Below are 26,930 nucleotides of genomic sequence, written 5' to 3' on the forward strand. Positions count from 1 at the left end.
TCATCAATTCGCTCAGGTCATGAGTCTAGCTCGCTGTGTGGTCCAAAATGTAATGTAATAAGGACTGGATGAGACAGAATGCACAACCTCATTGTTCACTGCTTTTGGGGAGACTATTTGAAAAGGTCTTGCCGTTCTCATCTTTGAAGTATAGCATCTCGAGAGAGACAGAGCACTATATGGGATTAGGCAGAGAGGGAGAAACAGAAAATCCTTTTAAGTAGTCTCGTTCTACAGTATATCTGTCTGCGTTGGTCGCCTTTCTGTTGTGGTCACTTTCGATTAGTCTCAAATTTCTGCTTGTGTAGGAATCGCCAACTCTGCAGAGCATATGTATCCCTAGATGGTCGCCCGTACCAAACTTCTTTGAAAATTATATAAAGAATGTAAACAGTGGTTTGTTTACTTTCCAGTATTTGGTTACGTCAGCTTCTTTCCTCTCACTGGTCGCCGTACTGCTATCCGAAGCCTTCTGAATCAGCTGAGGTCTCTCCTGAAATACCATTTACGGTTGTCCATACCCCATCTGCTCGGTAGATATTAGCCAGGAGGTTTATACCCTGTACTGGTTGGTTCAGTTGGCTGATGGCATGTAGTAATATCATATCATCTCGGCTATTATTTGCATGAGTTTATTCGAATAAACTGGAGGGTCATGGACGATGCAAGATGCGTGTGTATGTGTCGGTGGCATGAGAAAATGCAGAGCTGACAGTGCCGTGAGACACTCCTCTACCTGCTTGTCGTTGGAACTAGCCACAAAACAGAACAGGACGGATGTTAATGTTTACCTTTTGCTGTCGCTACTCTACCTGACGTGCTAATCGATGGCGGATGGCCACTTGATTCACAGCTATTTGGTTGGGCTGGTACCATCGATGGTGAGGTCAATTGGCTTACACTACTGGATGAAGTATGACAGTGACCAGTTCGAAACTGATAATTTCCGGTTTGTATGCGGACACGAGCCTGGCTATGATCGCTGACTGGCATGCTTCAGCCAAGCATCATGTGCCTGACGCTCACCTAATTTAGACGTAATGGCGTAAGTTCGAAACACCTACAGTCGTGAATAACCGTCCCGTTCAGACTTAAACATATCACTCACAAGTTTGCTGAAAATACCTTGACTGCCCGCAACCTGTTCCCCTTTACGAACTACCCAGGCGCACAGGCTAGTGTCGTGCTGCATAACGAGCATTACTTCCCGTGAACAAAATCAGCGACTGGTATGTACCGTCTACGATGTTGGAACTTCACTCTAGGTTTCTCCTATTTTCTTGGCTGCCTTTCCATCACAGTCTCCAGCAGAGGCTACTACTGTACTGCTCCAAAGAGTCCGAAAATACAGCTTATTCGAAATGGCCGAGATTAGACCTTACTAAACTCACTCCGATGTACATTTTGTCAGAAATGTCAAGGGGGAACCTTGACCTCGTTCTATCAAATATCGTATCCGTAACATCAATGCAGTTAGAGGAGGAAAGTCATTGACTTCTCGTGCATGTATGCGCAGGTTTTGGAGGTATTTTAGTACCAAAATCGAGTTTCGACAAAAGTAACAACGTGTTCAATTCCAGTGTGGACCTGTAAATCAAGTAAATATACCCCGAGAAAAAAGCAAAGTACGGTTTGTGTCAGGTTTCAGCAACATCACGCGTTTAGCCTTTTTCTTTCAGCAGAGGCACAAGCCATCAAGGTGAATTCGGACAGGCCCGAGCTCCAACGTTTGTCTCTTCATGTGACCCAAAATGGCAACATCCAGATAGCCTCTTTCAACTTATTCGAAGTCAACGATAGGATGACCGTTGGGGGAATACCAACGCCACTGGACAGACACAGTAAACTTCTTTGCCTGAGCTGTCCTTGTTTTTTTTACGATTTGCTGGCAATAAATCTGATATCTTCATTCTGACTTGTTTGTCACAAATATTCGCACTCATGGTCGTTGCCATTCGGCTTCAGAAGAGCAACATTTGAAATTTAGAGATAGGGCAACCAGTTCAACATATTACAATCTATATAGAGCCTACCATGCCGCCAGGAGAACATCGCCTACATAAGTAAATATGTCCGAAAAACCTATTCGGAAGCATAATTGTCCGACAACAGTAGAACCCTTCCCAACGACTCATTGGTTAGAAAGGTGTGATCCACCTTACCATTGCGAACCAAACAGCCACCAGGTTGGAACAGTTGAATGAAGAGTTCGGAGAGAGTATATCCTTCGATCATTGATGTGATCATGAATTTGGATCGTGATTAAACATCCCGGTCTCCACAAATTCTCGTGGCCAAACGTTCCAAGTCTCAACCGAGAGGTTGGGAGCTCCATTCTACAAGGAAATCAGTGGGACACAACCTGCTGATGATTCCCAGTGAGGATGAACCAGTGGCTCTCTGGTTCTTGGTGTAGATTGGCTTCGCCTACTGGATGAAACGATTACCGAAAATTCCAAAATCTCTTGATAGTAACAAAACCCAGAAAGATTAAATGACGACGAAGCTCTAAAGTGAGGGAAGCTTTTGGGGCAAGTGTCTTTTCTTTGTATTTTCATCTGCAGATAAAATCGCATTAAACGCCTCGCTACTGATCCTAAAAAGACAAGCTTTCAAGAGAGCGTTTATTGTTAACCGGCGCGTCCTATTTATTTATGGCAAAAAATAACAGATACAGATAAGTTCCAATAGTCCATATTTTGCTGATGAAGTTGCTGCTTGTACCAACAGGGTTGATGTGCATGTTAAATTCATTTCCATCCATTTCGAGATGTCGAGTAGCAAAACGGTCTGGCTCCCAGTAGTGAGCGTTTTTCCACTACCTCGTGTGTGTCCTTTCTTGTGACTTTCTATTTTCATTCCTCACTTTTAACCTTGCACTGTTTCCGCATCAATTTGGATTAATCTGCGTCTTTCAGACTTAAAAGTTAAAAACATTCATTGCCTTGCAACTCGGTAGCTAGATCAAGACGGTTAATTAGTCTGACGATTTGACACAGAGTTTCACGTTCAGAGAATTCTGATCAACTGCTAATTAATTTATCACTGTGCGACTACTTATTGATATCCATTTCAATTGCAAATGAGTGGTCTGCTATTAAGCTACACACTTCATGGGATACTCCCACCCTATAAGGAACTTCTCATTGAAAGGAACAATCCTGGCATCTAATTTTTTCGGTTAGTGATCGGACTGTCAGTCCAGTCATCAAGTCGAGTCAGTATATTACTATTATCATTTACTTTTTAAGAGCATGGTCACAAACATAAAAAGTGAATGCAAGCGATGAATGCGAAAGAGTAACAGGAGAATATGGGAGAAAAGAGAGAAACGTCTCATTCGAAATCATGCCAAGGACAGTGCCAGTCTGATGAGGTGAATCCCAAAGTATGTAAAGATTTTGGTATGGGAACACGCGTCTAAGGACCAACAACCAAAGAAAGGACAAACAATGGTGAATGCTCTTCAAGGCGCAGTGTGCGCTAGCACAGTCAAGACTCGCACATCAGGCACAAAGTGACCGTCATACTGGGTCTGGTGTGAGATTAAATGGCAAAAATGTACCTTCAACGCCATGTGCCACGCATAAAAGTGTCATAAGTACGCAGGGAGCCCACAATGGCAAGCAAACACAAGTCACTGACTGCGACCTTAGGAAGTCCCAGTCCAATAACAGCCTTAGCGGATTGAGGAAAGCAGATCCCTCGATAAGAGATGATCATCGGTTGGTGAACCAAAAAGTCGGTACCACAACCGATGGCATGTAGGGCTGAGAGTATGGCGAGGGAATATTCATCAGCACCATACTTCTGCTTCTTCTCATTCCACTTAGTCACTCCGCGCACATCCGAGACTATGCTGACGTCTATTACAGTTGCACGGCGATCTCGAACAAAGAAAATAACCGTCGTACAAGTAGCTGAGTTGCGTGTGTGTCCTCGACTTCATTTCGCTTGTTAGATGAAGTAAAATACACCAAGTTGTTCTCATCCAAAACGGGTGAGTGATGACGTCACAAATTGTATTTAGTTTATTTATTTATTCAGTTCATTGTTTGCTCGATTGTCGAAATGAATTTGGAGAGAATTAGCCCACGACTCTTGCAGCTTCTACCGAAAGGACTGTGTGTGCATCCCTCCGGAAACCGGGTTAGTAGAAACAAAAAACGTAAGTATATACCTTGCTAGCCACGTTCCGGTACTCCAAAATGAAGCAGACATTAGGAAACCTTCGTTCGTATGCCCAGACGAAGAGTAATCATGTAAGGAAATGCCAGTTCCTGAAACGGTAGAGGAAAATATGAGGCGTTCGCTTGGCCGATTTGAAGAAAAACTTTTTTTACCCTACGGGATAAAGATGCTATCTAGTTTACGGCCCTGTTTGTCCATTACCATCTTGGATGGATAACAAGAACATGCACATCCCTGCCAGATTTTGCGCCAAACCTCCAAATCTATCATACCTCGAAGTTAGGATCGGTCAAGATCTTCGTCATATTGCTTCTTACAAGCAGAGAAAACTGAGCTTTCAGTATGTGCCTATAGATATACGTCTGAACAGGGGCCATTTTCCTGACACGATATGATTTTGAGTAAAGTTCTGTCACAATCCAAAGTTAGGCTAAAGTGACAAATCGAAACTCCCATCTGATGAGCACATCAATTAATTCAGTACGTTACCATCGTCATAGCCAGACTTGATGTGATTGGGGAACATTTGGTTTGGTAGCCGGCAAAATCACATGGGTTGAGCATTTGAAAATTGGCCAGTTGATGCACTAATCGATGCATCGCTCTGATAAACAGAGGAGGAATACTGAGGCACGATCGATACACATACATCCATCTAACTACAGCAGTTCATACGAAGTGTGAGTAATCATGACTATCAAAACACCTATTAGTTATATCTATGAACTTTCGGAAGAATCCAAAATAAGCCGTTTTACTGGGACTTACACGCATTGGAATGGCCCGAGCTCAGCTTCGAGTGTCTAACAGAATGTGGTTTACCGGGATATTGTGTGGTCTGGTATGATTAACTGAGTGGAATTCAGTTTTGTACTGGACACAGAGGATGAAGTCGCATCCCTTTTTATCGGTATACAACCTATCTATCAGTAAGTGATCATACTCTCGTATTATAAGGTGACCGATTTGCCTCTGGTCATGTTTGGTCCCAGGACCATGATTCAACTGAAGTAATGGATGAACGATGTGTCCCTCCTTGTCTTCTTATATGCCAGTTTAGAGCTTCGGCTGATCGTTTTCATGGAGTGAACTCACAAGGTTGCCGAAAACACTTCGACAGCCCACGAGCGATTTTTTCCTTTTAAGGGTTTATCAAGTGGACGCGTTCTCCGGGTTTCCGTCAGACTTATGTTATATGAAACCCAACTGCAAGGAGATAGGAAAATACTCTCAAAGGCATACCAATTTTGTTTCAACGAAAGACTTACCTGAAACCGAGCTGAACCTCTCGTTTATGGTACTGTTCAACTGTATGTGTTGCACGAAGACTGCCTCATGTTTCCCTTGTTACGATATTCGAGATATCGTAGTAATTTTCATTAAGAGCAATAGTCACAAAGTTGGTGGGAACTCCTGTTTTACACTTCTTGAAAATCGTACCAACCGAAACCTAAGGTGGCCCTTCTGTGGTATAAAAAAAAACAAATCGTTCAGCTGTAGCACCCTTTCGATGCCTAGCTACCGTGCCAACAAAGTGAGGCATGAGGTTTGGGATATTGTTAGGTTATCCAAGGCTACCACGGACCTTCCGGCCGTAAGCTGGCGCCTCAACCGATGAGCCATCTCGAGACCTTCTGTGGCATGCTGTGCAAATGATAGTACTTCTCAAATGCCGCCAAACACTTCAGCCTGATCCGAATTCTGTGGATGATATCACAGTTTACAGATATAATGATTGATTCCGGACTTTCGAAACTGGTGGAATTCGACGGAAGAGGGCTGTGAATCACACTGAACACCACGATGTTGAGCACACAGCTTTGTGGAAACTAGTAAACTGGCTAGATAGTAAACTGGCCAGATATAACGTTCGGTCATTTGGAATACGTTTAAAATTTGACCCAGCAATGTCGATGTGAATAACACTGCGTGATGGAGCTGGCCACCATGATCACCTTCCTTCACCAGGGCCTTTTCAATTTTTTGATCCCTCAACCAACTGCCTAGGTGAGACCAGATCTGTAAGTGGTGAAGTCCATATGTTTACACCTGGATGGCTAGGGTAAACACACTTTCGAACTCACTTATGCAAGGATCCTAGGCTTATTACATATCAACAACCGTCTCCAACCATTAGCATATCATGGCCGGTCTGTGATAACCCGTACTTCTCAAAATGTCATGTTGTGGCCACATGTTGCTTTGTATGCTTTGTCGCGGACAGGACCACAATAAGTTGCGGAGAGTATGGGGAAGCATGTTACATACAGTTTCGCCTTTTATGTTGATTGAACCGGTACAGCAATTGATGGATCTGAAATGTGCATTAGTATGACTAAGTCCTCGGTTGGAATGTATTACAACACAACTAATAAGTAATAGCCCGACGCTGTAGCCCATTCAGTATTCACTCAAATGCAACCCTTCTAGACAAGGCAAATAAAAGTGCATAAACTTTCGTCCATCCAAACTTCAATCAAATTTCTCGACCGCAAGGGCCGAATCCGGTCTTTCTTTTTCGGTGGGAGGACAGTACATAAGAACGAGTTCCACAGTGCCCTCCGCCGTCCACCTGCAGAATTCATGAAATGCTACCGCAGCAACACCGTCCTCAGAATCATTGACCCCAAAACTTTTGGGCTGTGTGGGATCCGGCGAAACGACCAATCAGAGCAGAAAAAGCAGCAACGACGACTGCTAATACAAGAATAACTGCACCGCCACAGAGGGAATTGGTGAGAAAACAGCCGTCACCCATTCCAAAAGAAGGGAAACTGTATTATCTGAGAAAAAAGTCGGCTAGAATAATCCAATTATAAAACAGCCGTCACCCATTCCAAAAGAAGGAGACACGCTGGAAACTGTATTATCTGAGGAAAAAGTCGGCTCGAAGAATCCAGTTACCCATGATATCAAGGGAACTTAGAGCTCTGAGTGTAAAATTGGTTGATACGTCGTATCCCTAGTCGAATCTCGATCATTTTCCCATGTAACATTATTGACGATGAGCTTTGGGCACTGACATGCCAGACATGTTCCTGTTCAAGAACTCGGACAAAGCAAATGAAGTCAATGACTCCTCCTGGTCTTTCAGGATATCGTCCTCCAAAAGGTAGCAAGTCAGATTTTTGCCTGGCGGAGTTTCTTGCCAGGTTAAAGTGAAGTGATGATGGGCATTACTCACGAGTGCAACCCGAACCAGGCAATCGGATCAGTCAATTGTATACCGTGTCATTACTTCATGCTTTCAATGGAGAATTTCCCCAATCTCTGCGTAGCTCTGCATATCTCGCGAAACCTCAGGAAGTTTCGAACACGTAAACATCCCGGTTGGTAGTTTGAACAATCAGCCATTCGGCCACGAGCAACTAACCAGCCTTGTGCTTAACTTGCACTTGATAAGATACGATTTTACTCATCCTTCCTTCTTTTACCTGAATTGTCATCATTCTATAAGCAAGTTAACATGATGTGGATTCCACAATTGAAGGACGAGTGACACTACATCTTGCCTAAGTGCCGGGTAATCACATTTCTAAAAGGCCATCCAGGAGATTATGGGTTGGGATCTCCTCGGAGTTTCGCGAGTTCTGCTCTGCTGGTGATATCCAATAAGGATGCAACGGCTGGGCAGCAGCTTTCTAAATTTCGGCACAACTTGGCTTTATTTACACGATGGAACCTCCATTAAATCTTGGTCTATGGCCTCGAGCTATAAACTAATTAATCTATGTTTGGGGTTAGAGTACATGCCACACTATCTACGGAAGCAGAATTCAGATTTTCATAAACGAAACTACTCACAAGTTTGCTGAAAACTCCTAGACAGCCCACAAGCGGTTTCGCCCTTCTTGGGGCTCATCATGTAGGCGCAGTCCACGAGTTTCCGTCAACCTTATGTTCTACTTGAACCCAACTTGCACTGTTTTCGAGAAATACACTCATTTGCAAATCAATTTGGTTTTCACGAGAGACTCAACTGAATCTCTCGTTTATGGTATTCTACAATTGAATGTGCTGCACACAGGCCGTCTCATGATTCATTTGGCATGATATTCGAGATATCGCAGTACATTTTCATGAAGAAAACTCCTCACAAGTTTACCGAGAGATTCACTTGAGTCTCTCGTGAAAACCAAATTGATTTTCAAATGATTGTATTTCTTGAGAATGCAGATTTATTAACCCATGTCCAGGCTGAGCCAAAAGTTGGAAGTTTCCAGTAAGTTCAGGCAACATGAATGCTTCAGAGTGCTAAAAAAACGCGTAAATAACCGATAGCAATAGCATGCTCGAATTCAAGTGTTGAACTAAAACTTTTCCGTAGATTCAATGTAATAGTGAATCCCACATATATGAGGCTAACTCCTAACTTGCAAGTGAGGATGGTATAAGCGGAGGAACTTGAAAGACCCCCTCGTTTGTGGCGCACGTTGAACAGTGCGGAAGATTCCTCGAATTTACACGAGCTAATGAGTCCTAAGCGGATAAAAGTTGTAGTAGGCTGCCAAAGTGTGTTGATTCAGCTAATACACTGATCTGCACACCATGAGAGACTCGCCTGGAACCTAGCGGAATCTCAAGTTTATGAAGTTTTTCTTCATCTAAATCTGCTGCATCAGATTGCTGTAAATTAGTGCACCCGCCAGATTTTGTGTGACTCCGGTTCAAGTAAAACATAAGGTTGAGATAAACTCGGAGAATTCCCCCTGTGGATGAGCCCCAAAAACAGCGACGCCAGTCGTTAGCCGTCAGAGTATTCAGCAACCTTGTGAGTAGTGTAGTACGTCTGTACATTTTATTTCGTTTCACTAGTAGCATCGTATGAAGGGAAAAATCGGGGTCCGGAGTTATGCACAGCTACTCACACTACCAAAATGTGTAGTTGAATTGAGTGAGGTGTTGGAACGAGCACGTGGATTTAAAGGGGTTGTAGCCATTCCATACCGAAGAATTTGAGTGCGACAAAATTGAGCACCTCTGTTGATTGTGTGACACTGGAAATTACTTCTTTTTATACAAATGTTAAAGATCGTTTTAAGGTTTCCACTTTTGAGCAGTAGAAATGTGGGATGGAGCCATGATGGGTCGATTGGTGGCAACTATGGAGGTGCTACTCGAATCGTTCAAAATCCTAATATATGATTCTACGCATCAGGAACATCCTTGTTTGTCTAAAAACTAATTCGTTTTTTTAAAGTCCACTTCATAGGGTTGCCTGAAAATTCAAACCAAAGTTACCAATGACCTTTGGAGTTTTTAAGGAGACTGGAAATTTAATATGGAAATCTCACTGACCTAAACTGAAAACCATCCAAAATAAGCTATGGACGTCGATAGTTTGATGTCAGGATTCCCCATCTGTTGATCGGGACAGATCAGCAGCACCATCGTCGGAAATTCGTTATTCACCCAGGTTTTTCATCTCGTCTAGACGTACACACAAAATAACCGCAAACAAGAGAAATGAATGGATACAATATAGAAGGCTAATTTGAGACACCTATGTCGTCAGAATGGTTTATCCCTGAATCTGAAGTGACATGTGTATCAAGCTACAGTACGGGCTGTTTTGTTGTATGGCTGTGAGACTTGGCCTATTCGAGCAGCGGAACTGAGAGATCTTCAGGTGTCCGACAATCGTTGTCCTAAAATCATAGCTCGTGTGGGTTGGTGTCGGCGAATCCGTAACGAGGCAGTTAGAAAGCGTGTTTTCGGTTGTGTAGCAGGTACTTCCTTTGAAGAGTGTGTCCAGCACCAGAAGCTGCGTTGGCTGGGACATGTGTTACGTATGCCGAAGCATCGTTTGCCGAAGAGAGTGCTGTTTTCCATGCCCTACTCAGAGTGACATAAACAGAGAGGTGGCCAACCATTGACTTGGCAGAGGAGTATGAAGGAGATCACGAAACGCTTGGGTACTATCGGTGCTACTCACCTTCCAGGGTGGGGACCGCGTGATCCTCACTGTGCATGGTTGGAGACATTACAAGATATGGCTGCCAACCGATATCAGTGGCGTTCTTGTTGTCAGTTTCTATCCAGGTTGCCTGAGTGCATGTCTGGAGGTGTAGGCACCTCGGAATGATTGTGGTAAGCTAGCACTAAGTCCCTTCCCCGTCCACCTTTATTCTTTTATTTACACTAAGGCTTTCAAATAAGTCATGGTTGTACGGCCCGGAAGCATCGGTGTTGAACACTGATGTCATGCTTTCCACGATAATGATGGTGATGAAAAGGCTCGCTAGCGATCGTTTTGGGCATTGTGCCCATATGGAGGAGTGAATGCTGGTTTATTCACATCCGGTCTTAAGCATGGACAGCGGTATTTTGCCACTGATAAAAACTGGCTTATACAGTTACCGAGCTGAGATTAACCACTTCCTGTTTGAAAAAGAATAAAAACACTGCGTGGACGTAACATACTGCTCGTGAGGTTGCTGAAAATCCCTCGAAAGACCAGGACCGGGTTCACCTCTCTTTTTATGCTCATCAGATTGGCGCAGTCCTTGAGGTTCCTTCAGACTTATGCTTTACTTGGACCAAGAGTGAATAAAGTTAGCGAAGCTCACTGTTCACATGCCAATAGGGTTTGCACGGGAGAGTCGATTGAAGCTCTCGTTTATGATTAGGAAAACGAGGGATTCATTTGGGTCTCCCATGGAAGGCGAATCGGTATGCGATGGAATGTATCCCGTCAGGAATAAGATCAACTTTTCAACACAAACAATGTATGATGTAGAGTTAAATGTGACAGACAAACAATATTCACACAAGTCAAACTGAGAATAAGAAAAGAGATTGAATAGAGATATATAAAAACCTAGTCGCTAGTCCAATCTTGGCCTGCCTCTGCATAATCTGCTCTTCAAATAAGAAAAAGTCAGAGGGATTTGGTTGTTTGAAACAGCTGCTACACCAGTTCAATTGCAGCCAATTTATGGATACCCATTGTCTGTCCGGTAACTGGTACGAAAAAAACGCACACCACCTGTTGTTGGTAAAAATACTCCACGGAAAATTGAGACATCCCGTAGGTCGTGTTGGATTCATAATCGTTGAACAGCTGGGCATGAAGAAACTGTCGGTCGCGTGAGAGCCCAAATGTTTGGAGAAACAGTGTAAAATGGATTTTTTCAGAGTGGTTTAACTACGGTCCCAGCAACATCCCTACTTTGTAACAATTACTGACTACCGATAAAACCTGAAACTAAACCACAGCCGGTCCAATGGTGGCACTTTTTCCCCAAAAAACCAACCACAAAGGTAAAAATATACCACGTTTTGTGATCAGGATCGTTTTCCCATGGCCAGCTTCATCTTAAAATGGCAAAGCGTTGGTGCTAAACCTTACTGTGCTATTTCTTACCGAATAAAATAGGTACTGGAAAAAAGAAAGAAGGGTTTCACCATTCTGGTCGACAGAGAATCGATTGCACCACCATGGAAGTAGCATTTCAGCGGCCATTCAAATAATTATTTTTCTCAAAATGACCACGTAGAAATGACCACCATAGAATAACCCGTAGGTTTCATGACCTTACGTCAATTCTTTCTAATACAGTGTCCTCCGTAGACAACTTGCACAGCTCTTAATCGAGTTGTATTCGCATTACTGTCCTCCAATAGATCTCGAATGTTGTAATCGGACAAGTTGCTAATGCAATGCCAGAGAATAACGATGTGATGATCGATTTTGAGTATGATAAACCTGTTAATACTACCCAGGATGTGCACATGTGCAGATGGTACAGCTCCGCAATTTTACGTCCGTGTGGCTCGCGGGAGAGTTGTTGTCACGCGTTTCTACATCTACCAATGCGTAATCAGGACCCGAGTAAAGTTTACCAAAGGATTCCTCTCAAAGGGGTAGGAATCCTGACTCATCCTTGGCAAGTATCACTTGGTCAGACATGACTGGATAAGTCATGTCACACAACTGCTGTCAAAATGATGTTGCGGCCCTAATCAACCACAAAACCTTATCGGACTAGTCAAGAACGATCGTATATTACCGTCTGCTGAAACTCGTTATGGTCGCAATACAAAGTAAGAGTAACAAAGTGTTAGACAACGCGGGCTTATCGAATACCAGTGGAGCGCCTAAGGATTATGGGTGTTTGAGATTCTACAATAGAATAAATCTTGCTCTGCGGTTTTCATTTGAAACTGTCTGGAAGGCAAAAAGATTATCCTTTCCTATTGAATCAGATGACGGGATCAAGTTCTTAGCCAGGAAGTTTTCCGAGCAGTGTCCATCTTGCTCAGAGTCTAGAGGTGAAGATACCCACTTCTCTAGTTGTTAGGAAAGCTGTTTGGAACACTAGGGTTCAACAAAGTTGCAACTTCACTGTAGAAGAATGCGGCATTTCCTGCTACCTCCTGGAGGTGTTCTGGAACCAGTATTCACGCAGTACACTTCCACGGTGTTTATAGTAGGTGATTATTCTTATCCAAAAGTTGTCACATTTTAGGAGGCTTTTTTTCGCGGTTCGCAGAGAATGAGTGAAACTTGTCTAAAATCCACAGCAAAAATCTGACGTGAACTACCTTGAGTCAATAATGTGAAAATATGGTAGGTATCACTGCTCAAGAAACAAATGTCACCGTGCCGAAAAGTGGATCCCTACCTGACTTTCTCTATGCGTCCCACGGTTCAGTTGAGACAAATAGCTTATGGTCCCGTTAACTGCGACACCGCAGTTGAATTATACGCTTAAACGAGTCTGACGTCCGTTGTTCTGCGGATGCTGAATGTTACCCTACAACCTCGAGTGTTTCACGCCGATTAGTTTATTTATGTCATTGTTTCAGTAGATGTGTGGTCACGCAAGCTACAGTTTACTAGTAAAAAAACAAAGCCTCAAGCACAGGTTAATAGGATTGCTTGCTGTACAAAACTGCACCCCATCCGTGAACAAAATGAACGCAGTTTGCCAAAAGTCTGTAAGGAATCTAATGTACTACGAGTATCAACCAGTCTGCTTTAGTTTGTCGGTTTGGTCAGTGCATCACAAAGACAACAAGACATGTTATAGAAACACTCAACGTGACCTTGTTTCATTTGCAACACAGACTGTGTCTAACTAGAAAAAATGTGGAGAAACCAGTGAGAGGATGTAGCATGTCACCTGTTGTGCAACCAAACGATGACAAGAACAGCTGGTTCTGTGGAGCACGTACAAGCATTTCTGAACACAAATCACTGATCTGGTCGGGGTGGAAGCAAGCATCCAAGTCGGTTTATTGACTGTTTAGTTCGACCGTTCTATTGTAGTTTACTAGGAGTATCAAAACTTTGAAGTCAACGTTTCTGTCTAATGCCCTGGCTAGGCTGTGACGGATAGTTTATGGGTTTCTACATTGGGAGAGTGACGGAGGGATGGGATAAACTCTCTCTGTTTACTTTCGGAACAAAATTCTCAGGGATGCAAACTGTGGTTTTTGCCCATGACACCCAACTCAGTGAACAAACATAAGAATCACTTGAAAGATGAATAATGTTAGACTTACATTTGTGGCGACTTAGCTAAACATAGGGCCTTAGTGCCGCGTTCTTTTATGCTTTTCGCTGTCTGATAGGCATGTCGCATTTTTGCATCTGACTGAAGTAGAGGCAGGACTATTTCTGTGAATTTACCTGATGCCAACTGTTTCACTTTGCTCTGGAACGAAGTCAGGCACTAATTTAGCCAGAAGTGTCTGACTCCCTGCATTTGAAGAACTGACATTTACAAGAAGATTAGAGGTGTTTGTTCGCTTTAGCTAAAAATAGATCATAGAGGTCCTGTGTTCCTAAAACAGTTCCTAAAGGGTGAACGTCACATCTTTGGAAATGATCCCTCTCAAAAACAACTTAAAATTGCACTCTCATAGAAATTTCATAATTTACCTGTAGTATATTTCTTCAGGACACAGACATGCCATTCCTCACTGCGTGGGTGCTCCAACTCAATCGTCTTATTTTGCCGCTGTCACACTGTGCTAATTACTTTGCATACAATAACTTAATGCGGATAGTGGTTAGTTACATAGCTTATAGTTTCTTTTGTGATCACTTATAGGCTAGATCGGAAATAGCTGTTCTATCGATTGACCAAGAATGCTGGAACACGGTCGATCTGTTCATGATGAATGTGTTAGGCTTCATCGTAGCTCGGAATAAGGAACACTCACGCAAAAACTGAAGTATCTGGAGTTCGAATTTCGTTCGTATTGCTAATCTTCTTGCTGGTATTACTTGTGCTTCAATCCTCGGCAAGCACTTCTCCAGTCATGTAGCCATTGACCTAGTCACTGAACTGGAAGTTAGATTCCAAACTTTTGCAGTTAATGGGGTGACATCACTGCACTTAGCCGCTCAACGATGATACCTTCTCAGCTGACGACGAATTGTTTTTCGAAGTATCTATAGGGCAAGATGGCTCGTTGGTTAGAGCACGGATTTACTGACCGGAAGGTCCGTGGTTCTTACCTCTGCCTTGCCTCTCGACTTCTGCTGTCTAGGATTGGGCAACCTAGCAGTATCCCGCTCCTTGTGTTTTCTTCGGGTGGCATGGCAGCTAGGTACCGAAAAGGGTGTTATGGCTGAACGATTTTTAGCTTCCAAGTTTTTATTGATTTTTCAATCGATCTTTATTGATTTCTAGAATACCAAAGATATATGTCCTCGTGTCATATCTGCCACAAAAATTAAAGATAAAAAATAAAAGGTCTATAGATAAGGGAAAAATATTTCGCGTGGATGCTATGGCCAGCTAACAAGACGGGAACTATTTTAATTCTGGTGGGTAATTTTTTCAAGTGGCTGGTGCTGTCTGTGATGGAAATCATGTTCAATGGAGCAAAATGGTCATACACTATCAAGTTATTGAGAAACCCGTCAATGTGGACTTATCAACCACACTATGATTCCTCATTATCTGAATGAAAAGTGTAGAACTGATTTTAAATTTCAATTGAACTTTACTATTGGTCGAGTATTTTATTGGTTGTGAGTGATGGTTTGGGAATGAAGCATAGTAAACAAACCTGAGATTCAAACACTACAGATCATTTGTTGATTCTAGACTGTGTGATCCCCAACAGGTTGAACTTACCTGATTGGGGAAATTGAAGCGCTGAATTACTGAAGCGACTTAGTTCGTTTTGACAGCGTTTGGATTTCTCATTTCAATGAACTATCAAACCTACCGGTATCCTGTTTTTCATGTTGTGCCCTGCGCTTACCCCGTATCCAGTTTATTCGCGGATATCTGCTGCGCAAAAGGAAAAGTACGGAAAGTTTCGGACTCTCACATCAAAACACACTAGTCTTATTCCACAAAACCACAAATTGACCTTGAGATGGAAAACAGATGTTTATTGCAGAGTTTGTTCTGTGGGAAAAGCCAATCCTGACCGAGGATCCGAGGAGCGCTGTACAGACCTTTCATCCTTTTTTGGGAATTATCACTAGCGCGCGTCTGCTGAAACTCCATGGAGCCTCGACCTCCTGGCCAGTAGCAAGAACGCTCAACCGTCCGACCAGGAGCCACTTGTGGTTTCAAGCACAGTGCGAAATCTCCGTGGGATATTACCGGGTCTCTTCACATTAACGTAAAAATGTAAATTAAATATGGGGAGGAATAAAGGGGGATGCTCAACTATCTGATGTACACGAAACTCACTATTCTCATCCGCCTTTCACCGTATTATTTTCTAAAGTCACTACACAGTAGTACTTTACTACCACCTTTACTACCACCCAGAACTTCTACTGTCTTTCCATCATCAACGTAGTCCACTTCAGCTTTCAGTTACTGCCTTCTCACTACCCGTCACTGATTTTTGAGCGAAGTTCATTAAGTATCAGTCTACTTACAATGTAGTTAGAATGTTTGTAGAAATTTCACTTCACTGTACGCTCCAAAGTTGTTTTTGCGTTAACAGTGTCAAAAGGTAATCCGTGGTTTAAACCCTAAACATGTATTTAACGACCACAGTCCTGTTAACACGAAGTTTTGTTTCGCGGAGTTTAAAGTGTGGCCACTACACGTACTACTGTACGGACGAAAGTTCCTACATGGGTCACTTGTTGCAAGGAGGTTAGTCATGCCGTTTGCTGGGGTGAGAGGGTGGGTGAAACCGCTATGCTGTCACTATGTTCTGTGATGAATCAGTCGACTTCTCAATTACAAGAGTAAGTTCAAGTAGGTAAACCATTCCAACAAAAAAAGACAGAATTGTCGCAACTGAGGTTCGAACTGAGCATTGTGCCACCTAGATTCTCATAAGCCTAAGGAGGACTGGACCGTTTTAAACCGTTTGGGTGTTTTACACAATGAACTTAAACAAACCAGCTTTCCTGCATTACGTTTTCTGAGGCACTTGAGGTTTTTAGATTTATTACTAAACAAAATGCCTCCACCAAAACTTTTTTCCGTTTTTCGATCGGATCAATCCAACTCGAGATTCCACAGTCTTGCCCCAAAGCCATTCTTAACTGTTATGAACCACAAATGATAGATCTCTGTCTGGTTTGAAATTTTCCTCTCCCTTGTTGAATTGCCCCAAATGAAAGGAGACAGTGTCTTTGCTGTAAGTTCGGTTTATGTTCCATCCAGAACTAAAGTGGTCAAACCGTACTGGAAAAATTTTACCCACAATTATCGACGAGACGTCATTCCGTTTGCCTGCGGAATTTGACATTTTCCACCTTTTAGTATCTCATTAGTCGACATAACTATTCAGCTCAGACTTGTTGAAGTCTTTGAAAGTATCCGCGCAGTACAACGCGTATGACGTCACGTCGATTTCTATGGATATCATGTATGGCATGCCTTCAACCTGTATTAGGAGGGTGTGGGGATGTTTGAGAATTCCTTTCCACCTCTTTTGACATTTATATTTATTAGCATTATTATCCATTTTATAAGTTCACTGTGTAAGTTTTCACTCCTTTGACTTGGAAAATATCCTCCGTTTATCCGCATCAGTCGAAGTGAGTGAGTTGGTCCAAAGAATCAGTCTGACAACCGCTCTTATTCGAGTCCCAGTTCTAACGCATAATTCTTGACCACGCCGAATGAAACTTCGAAAGAGCCAGTCTTGCCTTGGTTAGTATTTCATCCTGTCACCGACACCAGTCTATGGTATACTGCTATTCTATCCTTTTTGGGAATCACCAACTGTGCTTGTCTCCCGAATCCCGTGATCTTTAGGCTGGTAGCTGAAACGTTCGACCTCAAACGGCTGAAAAGCAGTGTGCTTAACTCCCAATTACGCAAGTTAGAGCGCTGCTCAGCATCCAGTCAGAAAAATTACATCACGTGATCACGTGACATCGCTTCACTGAACTTGTGAAATTCCTCTTCCTCTAAGCCACTTGTGGATTGGTCGTAGTGGGAGGAGGCCTTGTCCTTTCCATTTACTTTATCAAGAACGGTGATCGAATCCACTGGTTTGCGGACGTCATGCTCTGAGCTCAACTATTAGGAGAGAATCCACAACACTTTCACATAGCTCAGTTGATGGAGACTGATGAACACCGGTAAATTCTGGAACATGTGTTTCTAAAACTCTGTGGTTCAAGTAGTCCTTGTGAATCTTGTAACCCTTGATTTTATCAGTGTAAAATTTGTATCCTTAGTTCTGTTTCACCCAAATTTCCAACAGCGGAAAATAGGATTGTGTATTTTGACATTCACGCTTGACAACGATGGGGGCGGTGTGTAATTTTAGGCCACGCTCAGTTCCAATGCGAAAGTAGATGATGCGGCCAACGGCATGAGGCAAAAACTCATAGTTGGCTGGGAGATAGAAATGGACCGAAGCCCTTGGCGAGCAAGCTTTTTATAATTTAACAACCGCAGGTCAAAAGAATGTGTTGACTGATATGACAAGATGGCGTCTTAAATTCGTGAAACACTACGTGTCTAAAATTTTCAAGACCAGGAGAAGAGCCATGTTGAAGATCTTTAAGTCAGGGTTTCAAAGCCCAGTCGTCGAAAGCAAAACGAGTCTTATCATCCAATGCCCGGATGCGGCAGGTAAATTTTCCAGTCAAACATTTTGTGTACGGAAACGTTGGAAATCATAATTTAAGGGGACTTCCTACTCCTCAAGGCACTGCAAATGTTTACTTGAACGTTTTTACAGATCTGTCGAAGCATAAAAACTTTACAAAGTTAGGACAAGATCGCAAGTGAACTTGCACCTAAGCCTGGCTGGCTAATTGCGATAGATAAACGAACGCCTTCTTCAAGTGAGTTTAAAACGGGACTTTGGAGTTTGGATACAATGAGTTGTTTGTGTGCAAAAGTAAACCGCGGCTTTCAGTGGGAAAGCTGAACGAGTTTCGACGTATCGTTCTATCAGGACTTTCATAAAAAACAGAGTGGTGTATCGTTAGAAGACCACAGTTGTGGTGAACAGTGCGACCGCGGAGTAATTAGCACCTTACTTTCTTGCCTCCTAGCATAATCGAGCATTACTCAGCAATGTCAAATCTGTTAGATACCAAAGTATTCAATGAAAAATTATTTCAGACCTGACCCACAATAGGCAAAACTTGGTCAGGCGCTTTGAATTGTTATTTTGTACCCGAGTGTAAAGATTTTCTCCTCAAAAATCTGAGGATTTTAGCTATAACAAAAATGATAATTTTGCAACGACCAAACAGTAGCAAAAATGTTAGCGTGTTGATATTTTTCAAGAAGAGTTGGTAGGAAAATGGGAGGATTCATCGCTGCGCAACCTTCAAGATTTGGCACAAAATCAGGCCAGTTGAGCGCACGCCCCAAAAAAACTAACGCATCCTCCCCCAACACCACGTTATGTATGAATGAATCACTGCTTCTGTCGCCGAAGTCCCGTTCTACATTCGCTTGTTCGTTCATACCCACACAGTGGATTCGAATGTGAACAAGCCGACAGACCCGTCGTTTTCGGCCAATGAGACACCGCGAATGCGCAGGCGATTGGCTGCATCAGCTGGTCTTTGTTCCGCCTTAAGCTTGCAACCACACTAGCGTCTCGCAAACGTTATTCGCCTCAGCTTCCTGAAACCAGGTGAGCTTAATCTGTCGTGTTGTTTTTTGGAATGAATTCATGTGATCGATTGAGGAAGGGTGGCAGGCTTGAAACCAATGGCAGCGGAATGGGAAACGTAGGACTACAGCTGTTGTACAATCACCAATTTTGAGCAGTGTCATTTAAACATTCAACGTACATAAGAAAAACCATCCATTTGAAACTCGTCAAAATCCACAATGTCCTAGCGTGGTTTTCAAACATTTCAGTTAAATCTCCTGACCGTATGTGTCATTCGAGCAGCCATGTAAACAAACAGCATGCGAACTCCCAAATCTATCTCTAAGAGCGGGATTACACTTCTACAGCTACTAAGGTTAGTAGAAATAAATTCTGGAGAGCGAAGAAAATCACAACCTATAAACGTAATACACTACTAATAAAGTCGCAGGATATTCTTCGACAGGCACACTTTCCGATTTTTCGTCAACCTTGTGTTCTACATGAACCCAAAATGCACGAAATTAGCAGAATACACTCATTTGCAAGCTGATTTGTTTTTCCGGGAGACTCATCTGGAACCTAGCTGAACCTATCGACCGACTGCAAGCAGCGAAATACTTGGGGGTAGACAGTTCAATTTTGTTCAAGACATTCACCTACATTTGTTGTCTAATTTCGTTAAGCCGCCAGGAGTATGATATCCAGGAGCGTACCTCTGTTTCAGTGTAACTACCTTCGAACCCTTTCGTCTCAGCATGTCCAAATATGAAACCGCCTCCCATAGTATCCTTCAAGGAGCACTGACCTACTTTATACGCCTGAACTTCCGCCTATAAAATCTCTGTGGTACCGTATTTTGACGGGGCTAAGGAATACACCCATATCTTTCAAGTACAAAACTTTGAGAATGCTTTACTAATCGGTTTGACTTACGTTCTAAATTCACCCAGCTGTATACGGCCCGGTCCCGCGATGCCTAATTTTCTTTTATGCTTTTATATTCTTTGTTTTTACAAATTCTACAAAACACGCTTCTGAACACTTGTCAGAAATTGTAAATAAGGAAAACCTCTCGTACTGACGCAGGGAACATAAGCTTCCCTGATTTCTAGCAGGTTTTCAATACGCCACGACTCAGTTTGTCAGTGGGCCAGATGAGCATTGAAATATCTTTCCGGATAGAAAGAATGATTGGTGTATGATCACAATCTTTAACTCGGTCCCAAGGTGTGCATAGTTTGAGGAACTCCCGTTGGTCTTGCCAAGTATTTCTATTCGTTTCACCGTTCCTGACACAGTATCGTAACATCGAGAAGACGCACTACAGGAGAATTCACAAGAAATCATTCTAGTATGGTGGTCGTTGGCCTGTTCGCTGAGCTAGGCAATTTGATTGCAAACGTTTCATCACCAATCGAGGTGACATCATCAGCGCGTTATTGGGGAGCGTAGTAGTGCGTAGCGGTGAGTTAGTAGTTGTACCTAGTATAAATTGTGTCTAGTATGAATTAATTAGGCTCTACCGTACTCTGATCTTTCCACAAGATTTTCACAGACTTGACTGAGGTTGGGTCAGACAATTCCTCTGGTCATTCTAAATAATGCGTGTTTAGATTTTTACGTGCTATTTTCGTCTGGCTCAGTGCACTAGTTCCCCGACACACCGCTGAAGCCAGTGATCTTCCACTTAATGCCCAATGCAGTCTTGATACCAAGTCGGATATCGCGAGAGACCCATTAGGAAATCATATTTAATCGATATTGATTCCCTCAGTTCATTAGTCATTTCCCCTTTTTGTCAGTATTATTTTGACCAACTGATGCATCAGCATTCCACTTTTATCAACTGCAAGACAGATTTGCGCCTTATTACTTTCTGGTCATCCATGCCGAGCTGTATCATGTATTAGACATACTGTTCGGCACTCATGTCTTGTTATTAGTTGGGTAGCAGTGCCATGAACCAGCCACAAACTAAGATGATAGTCATCCTGATCACATGTCAGTCCGCTAAACACTTTGAGAAGACCTCCACTGCCCTACAGGGTTCTCAAACTGGTAACTGGGGCTGGCCAGAAATAAGACCACACATTTGACTGGAGTGATCCTGATAAGTCTGTGAAACAGCATTTTATGTGCTTGTTAGCAGTGCAGAAGCATTGCTCTAGAACTGACAGGCTCGAACGAAGCCTGGTACCAGTTGGTTTTGCGAGTTGGTTGTTGAGTTCAAATGGCGAATACATAGCTTTTGAAAGACATACAGCTGTTTAGGCTAGCCAGTCGGGTACTGTTCGAATCAAACACCTTGGTAAATTCTGTACCATCCCGGTGAACTAAATGCGCACCGCTTTGTGTTACTTGGCCTAAGGTCAAGCAATTGACCGGATGCCCTCGCTAAAAAGAGTGAAATTTTTTAAAAATAATCTTAGCCTAACGAAGGACGCAGTACTTCCAAAAACAGACTTCCAAAACAGACTTCATATGGTTCTGCAGGTACTTTACAATGAACTTATGGTAGAATTCAGAACAGATGCACCATATGAATGCTTCCACTTTTGTAGAAGCTGATCAGGTGTGAGAGGCGGAATCGTACGCTTAACTGACTGGCCAACAACTTTAGGCGTTTGTGGTTCTTTCGAGCCCATGGTATACTAGAACCAATGACTCCAGGTAGAACTGACCACCAGTCTTGCGACTGCTCGAATATGTCACAAGCATGGTATAATACACTGATTTATAGACTGTGTTGGTTTTAAAAGTAGACTCGACTGAATTCCAGGCGTAACGTCCGTTTAAAACAGACTTCAACCGAATGTGCTGCACAAAGACGGTCTCGCGTTTTAGTTAGGAGGATTTCGAGGTGGAATTTGATGCTATCTCGAAGAAATGTAAGGTTGTTGAAGAGCTTTCTTGAACGATGGATTCCAGTTTGAAAAAAAACTCTGTTAAATAAGTTCTAAAGCCAGAATTTTAGAATTTCTTTACCATTTACGAAAGTTTCCCACATGTAGTTTTAATTGTGATGTCTAAGACTGTTGGTCGAACGTCCTGGCAAACGCGAATCGGGGTTGCTCAATTTTACCTCAGATAGAGGAAGTCCTGTGCCTGCGACATTCTTGTCATAGTTCAGGATTTTCAGGGTTTGAGGATGTGGTAAATTAGGACGGAGAAAAAAGCGGGTTGACGATTTTAGTCCACGATTCTGAGCAAAGTATGGTTCCGACTGTATGCACTGCTTCGATTTTCCGTTAGATTGTGTATAAGAGGCTGATTGCAAGACAAATCCCAAACCCAGTTGTAGAGAAAAGCTGTGAGCATTTTTCGAATGAGCTCGACCGTCGTTGATAGGGGCGCAGGCAAAGTGGACAGAAAGATCACGGTTTTTATTCAGCTAAACTTGCTCAACAACGACACAAACAATACACAAATGACTCACTTTAATGTGAATATCGCAGGTGAATTGATCTAGACTTTACGAGTTGTTTACAATCAGTTCTCGGACTAACTTCAGTGTACATAGTAAAAAAAACTAGGACAATGAAAACATTTGCTGTGAATGCCGTTCATTCTATGGCTCATTTCTTCAAAAAGCTGTTCCGATTTAAAAATTGGCCTGTTCAGTCATGTAATTGTCTAGGAAGTAAACCAAAATGATGCTCTACTCATAAGGTTGCTGAAAATTCTTCGACAACTCACGATTGCTTTCAGAGTGAGTCGCAAAACCAAATTTATTTGCAAACTGAGTGTGTGTTTACTTCTCGACTTATGGAGCGTGGTAATGTTTTAAAAAACCAAACAATTAACTTTGGTTTAGTTATATCACGCATGAATGCTGATAAATGGATTTTTGTTATATCAATGTATGTCCTGAAGGTATGTTTGCACAAAGCACTGCACTCCGCAGACTCTTACCATGCCACAGTGAGACCATCACAGATCATTCCTTGAAACAGAGCACCTGAATCGTACGTCGTTTTCGCAGATTTTGTGAGAAAGAACGTGTGATTGCAACTCCAAGAAATGTTAGTTAAATTTCTGACACCGTCAGTTTTTCAGTTAAGATGTTTGTTTCTTCATCCATGTAAGGAGCATTTTTTTCACAGCCTTCTTCGGTCACTTTTTGACAGATATTTTCAGTCCAACGCATGTAAACTGCGGCTTTTGAATTGTTCAGTTGTAGCACAATTTCGGTGCCTAGCTACCATGCCACCCGAAGGAAGCACGAAGGCTGGGGTCCTGCCAGGGTGCTCACACCTAGACAGATGACGTCGAGAGGCAGAGGTTCGCGTTCGAACCACAGTCCTTCCGGTCAGTAGATTAGCGCTCTAACCACTTGAGCCATCTCGCCTCACCATGGAGTTTTAGGGGACAAAAACGCAAACAAAATGACCAGTATAAGTTCCGTGCATTTTGACATCCACTTTCGCACTAATCCCATTCTGTGTCTTCAACAGCAGTGTTATTTTGCATGAGTTTTTGTTTGAGCAGAATCCTACATGAAGGCGAATCATCTTGACCTTGAGTGGAGGTGTTAGTGATCCCAGAAGTGTCTCTAGATGCAGTTATTCCCATGTAATTCTAGGTGACGGATTTTTTGGAAAAACGGCCTTGCGGGCGTTGGAGTGTGGGAGATTACCAAACTCATCTTAATAATCTGTACCTGGGATCTATGAAGGCAGTTCTTTATTGCATTTCGAGACATTGAAAATAGTCAACACTCACGAAACTACTTCATGAGTTGCCTCAATCCAAACTACACGTTCTTAAACGACACAACCATTCGACCTGAAGATCCTATCACAATAGCATTTTCGACAAACTCATATGGGATGAAAGAGGATACAATATCCACTTGACTCAGAAACAAGAGTTCGGAGGAAGACGATTAGATTGCCTAGAGTATACCGGTGTCGTTGATGCATGCCATCCTTGCCACCTTCCGGTTGTTTGCCTGCAGGGTCGCTTGTTCATTACGGACATCAGTGCACTGATGGGATAAGGCTGACACGCTTAGGTTCGTTCCATTCGTTCAAGTATTTAATCTATCACACTAACCGTTGTGTCATATTTGTGCTAAATACTAAATCTAGTGGTTAGTTCACGAGCACCAGTGTGTTAGTACCTGAATCTATCAGAGATTTGTAGTGGATGCTGTGAAACGGCATTGCTTATCTACCTTAGAACATTCCAAGTCTCACTGCAGATTTTTTTACCGCATAGTGGTATTTGCAGCTAGACTTCATTCAGGTGCATACTCTCTCTCTCTCTCCTTAGGTGTAACTCCCGATCCTGTACATATTCTCCCCTTGTAAATCGAAGACGAATGATTATCGCTTTTCACCTAGATCTTCTGCACGGCAAACACTGATTGGTACGAAAATGTACGCATTTGCTTGAATGTTCTGGAACAATCGTGGTCGTAGAGGGTGGGGAATTCAGTGATGGATGCCCTATTCTTCAGGTGGCAGGTTTCATCATGAGAACGGTTTCCTTATTTAGACACGGGAATTTTCGTTTATTTTCGGGCACATAAGGGGTGGCCAGGATACAGTGATCAGAGGACGAAGATGAACTTTACTTGAAGTCCGCTCATTTCAGTGCTAAACTTAATTAAATAGGTATATTTTTTCTGACGCGCCGCTACATCGACCTTAATGTTCCGTGTGTATATTGTTTTGTCCTTACCAGAAGACTTAGATGACTTAGACTCGACTTCGTTCTTGATAGGGCCGTGCCAGAAAAGACGCCAAGGAGTCCTTTCGTGTAGGAATTATGCGTTGTCGACAGCGCCAACTGAAAGCCCCTGATGAGACTACTACTATTACTACTACCTGTCTATTACCTAAATAGTATATAGTGTATTTGGGTACAAACACCGTTTTGCAATCTTGACTGGTTGCCTAATTTGTACATGGATTGTGTGGGTTATTCAGTGGAGTAGTTGGGCGCACGACACAGCAACCGGATAAGAGAATGACCGAGCGCTTTCCTTGCCACTACACTGAATGATTCAGCGACCGCGCACACATAGTTGACGTCGGTCAAAAGGTCAGTCCGAACGAGTCTTTCGAAGTCATCTACGGAGTACTTATTTGCAGCTTTTAATATGAGTCAAATGATTAAGCTTGACTGCAGCCGAAGAGCCATCATACTGTTGCTGTCAAAAACGGTTCGCATTGGACTACCTTAGTCATGTGACACTAATCAATCGATCCGGTCACTCATAGGCCTTCTGGACTACCTCAAAGCATCCCATTAGAAGTAACCTGGGTCGCGCTGACTACTGGTCATTAACGTTTCCAATTTTTTCGAAATTAACGACCAAACTAGGCTGTTTATTTCAATATTCATCCCCCTATTTCAACCTTTGTATAGGTACTGTATAAGTACTGGTGAGATCCTGAAAGCTGTGTGGAAACTTTTCTGCCATACAGCAACCACTACAATCCCGAATTAACTGCATTCCTGGGCAGTGCCTATTTCCAGCTACATCACCGTCAAGCCTGGATCTTGAGTATAGTTTCTTTTTAAACGAAATCGGAAGTGTAAATTCGCTTTGTTACGCATGGACTCATTAGACCGAACAAGTTTCTCAAAGTCGGTTGTATTTTTTATCTGGCAAAATGCCTTACAATCAAATGAAATATAATGGTACCCGTAGTTTTTCAAAGTGTACTACTGGGAGAAAATGCAGGCATGTGGCCAATGACGTTTTCCCAAAGTTTCTTCACTGTTGTGCCCGCGTCAATCGATCTGCGCGCCATGTGGGAACCAAGAAAAGCATTTCCCCTTGACTAATCGGAAAAGAAGATAGCTCGTAGAAAATTTGTGAAAGGGAAGACGAACTGACTACACAGAGCGGACTTTTTGTTGTGAAAACAATCGGGCTGCATTGCTCTGATCATCACGCAGAATGTCATTTGAAAACACTGATAGCAGTTTTCACGGAACTGTTACCAAATATACTGCGTCTTCCAGCATGCGTATTCTCATAGAGACCCACAGAGCGATTCCGGGTGAGACATCGTTTCTAGGGTTTCACGAATGAGTAGTGTAGATGAGGCATGAAACTAAACTTCAGTCGAATCAGTAATTGGCAGACCATAATTCTGATTCCGTCTGTGTGATGTGTGTATTGGCCCTGAAAAACGCAACACCCTCACACAAGAGGATGCAAGCAACTCCCACCAGGATGGCTGGTACGCGATCATCTTAAAAAAAATCGGTGTAACTGGTAAGCTTAATGGAGAACTTTAAAAAGGCCAGGGATGAAGTCATCTTTTATTCCCTAACTTTTTTGTTAGAAAGAGCTTTCTTGGCAGCATGTATATCCACAGTGATCGAACTTGATTATTTTTAGCATAAAACTCTTATGTCTGAGCGCATTAGAATCTGCACTGCTTATCCGTCGCCGATAACGAATCCGATTAAGCTAATGTAGGCTGTAACGTCTACAAATCTATAGAGCGAACAAGCCATTTAAACGTTGGTTTCAACCGTAAAGCCATCGAGTGCCGTTCAGCAGTGAGTAAAATTGTGCATGGTTTATCGCCGAAAGCAAGGTCAAACGGTGATATATCCGATAACGCGATTCCCACTTGAGTCATGATTTTGACGTCAGCGAACCAGAATAATTGTGTCCCCTGAAGACACAAAACGTTTTCCCTTATCAACATATTACCAGACATTGAATGAGGTCTACCTCGTGTTCAGGAAAGCGAGCATTA

At 42.7% G+C, this 26,930-nt stretch overlaps 1 protein-coding gene across 1 annotated transcript in view; it reads left to right on the forward strand.

The window, feature by feature from the left end:
* Positions 1-4,781: 4,781 nt before the first annotated feature.
* Positions 4,782-26,930, forward strand: part of T265_13459 (hypothetical protein) — a gene marked incomplete at both ends in the record, with an annotated part of 63,070 nt that continues 40,921 nt past the window's right edge. Inside the window, one exon of the mRNA XM_009168961.1 lies at positions 4,782-4,871. Within this exon, the coding sequence (XP_009167225.1) occupies positions 4,784-4,871 (88 nt within the window). The remainder of the gene's footprint in view (positions 4,872-26,930) is intronic.

Source organism: Opisthorchis viverrini (genome assembly GCF_000715545.1).
Source record: "Opisthorchis viverrini unplaced genomic scaffold opera_v5_68, whole genome shotgun sequence".
NCBI classification, from domain to species: domain Eukaryota; kingdom Metazoa; phylum Platyhelminthes; class Trematoda; order Opisthorchiida; family Opisthorchiidae; genus Opisthorchis; species Opisthorchis viverrini.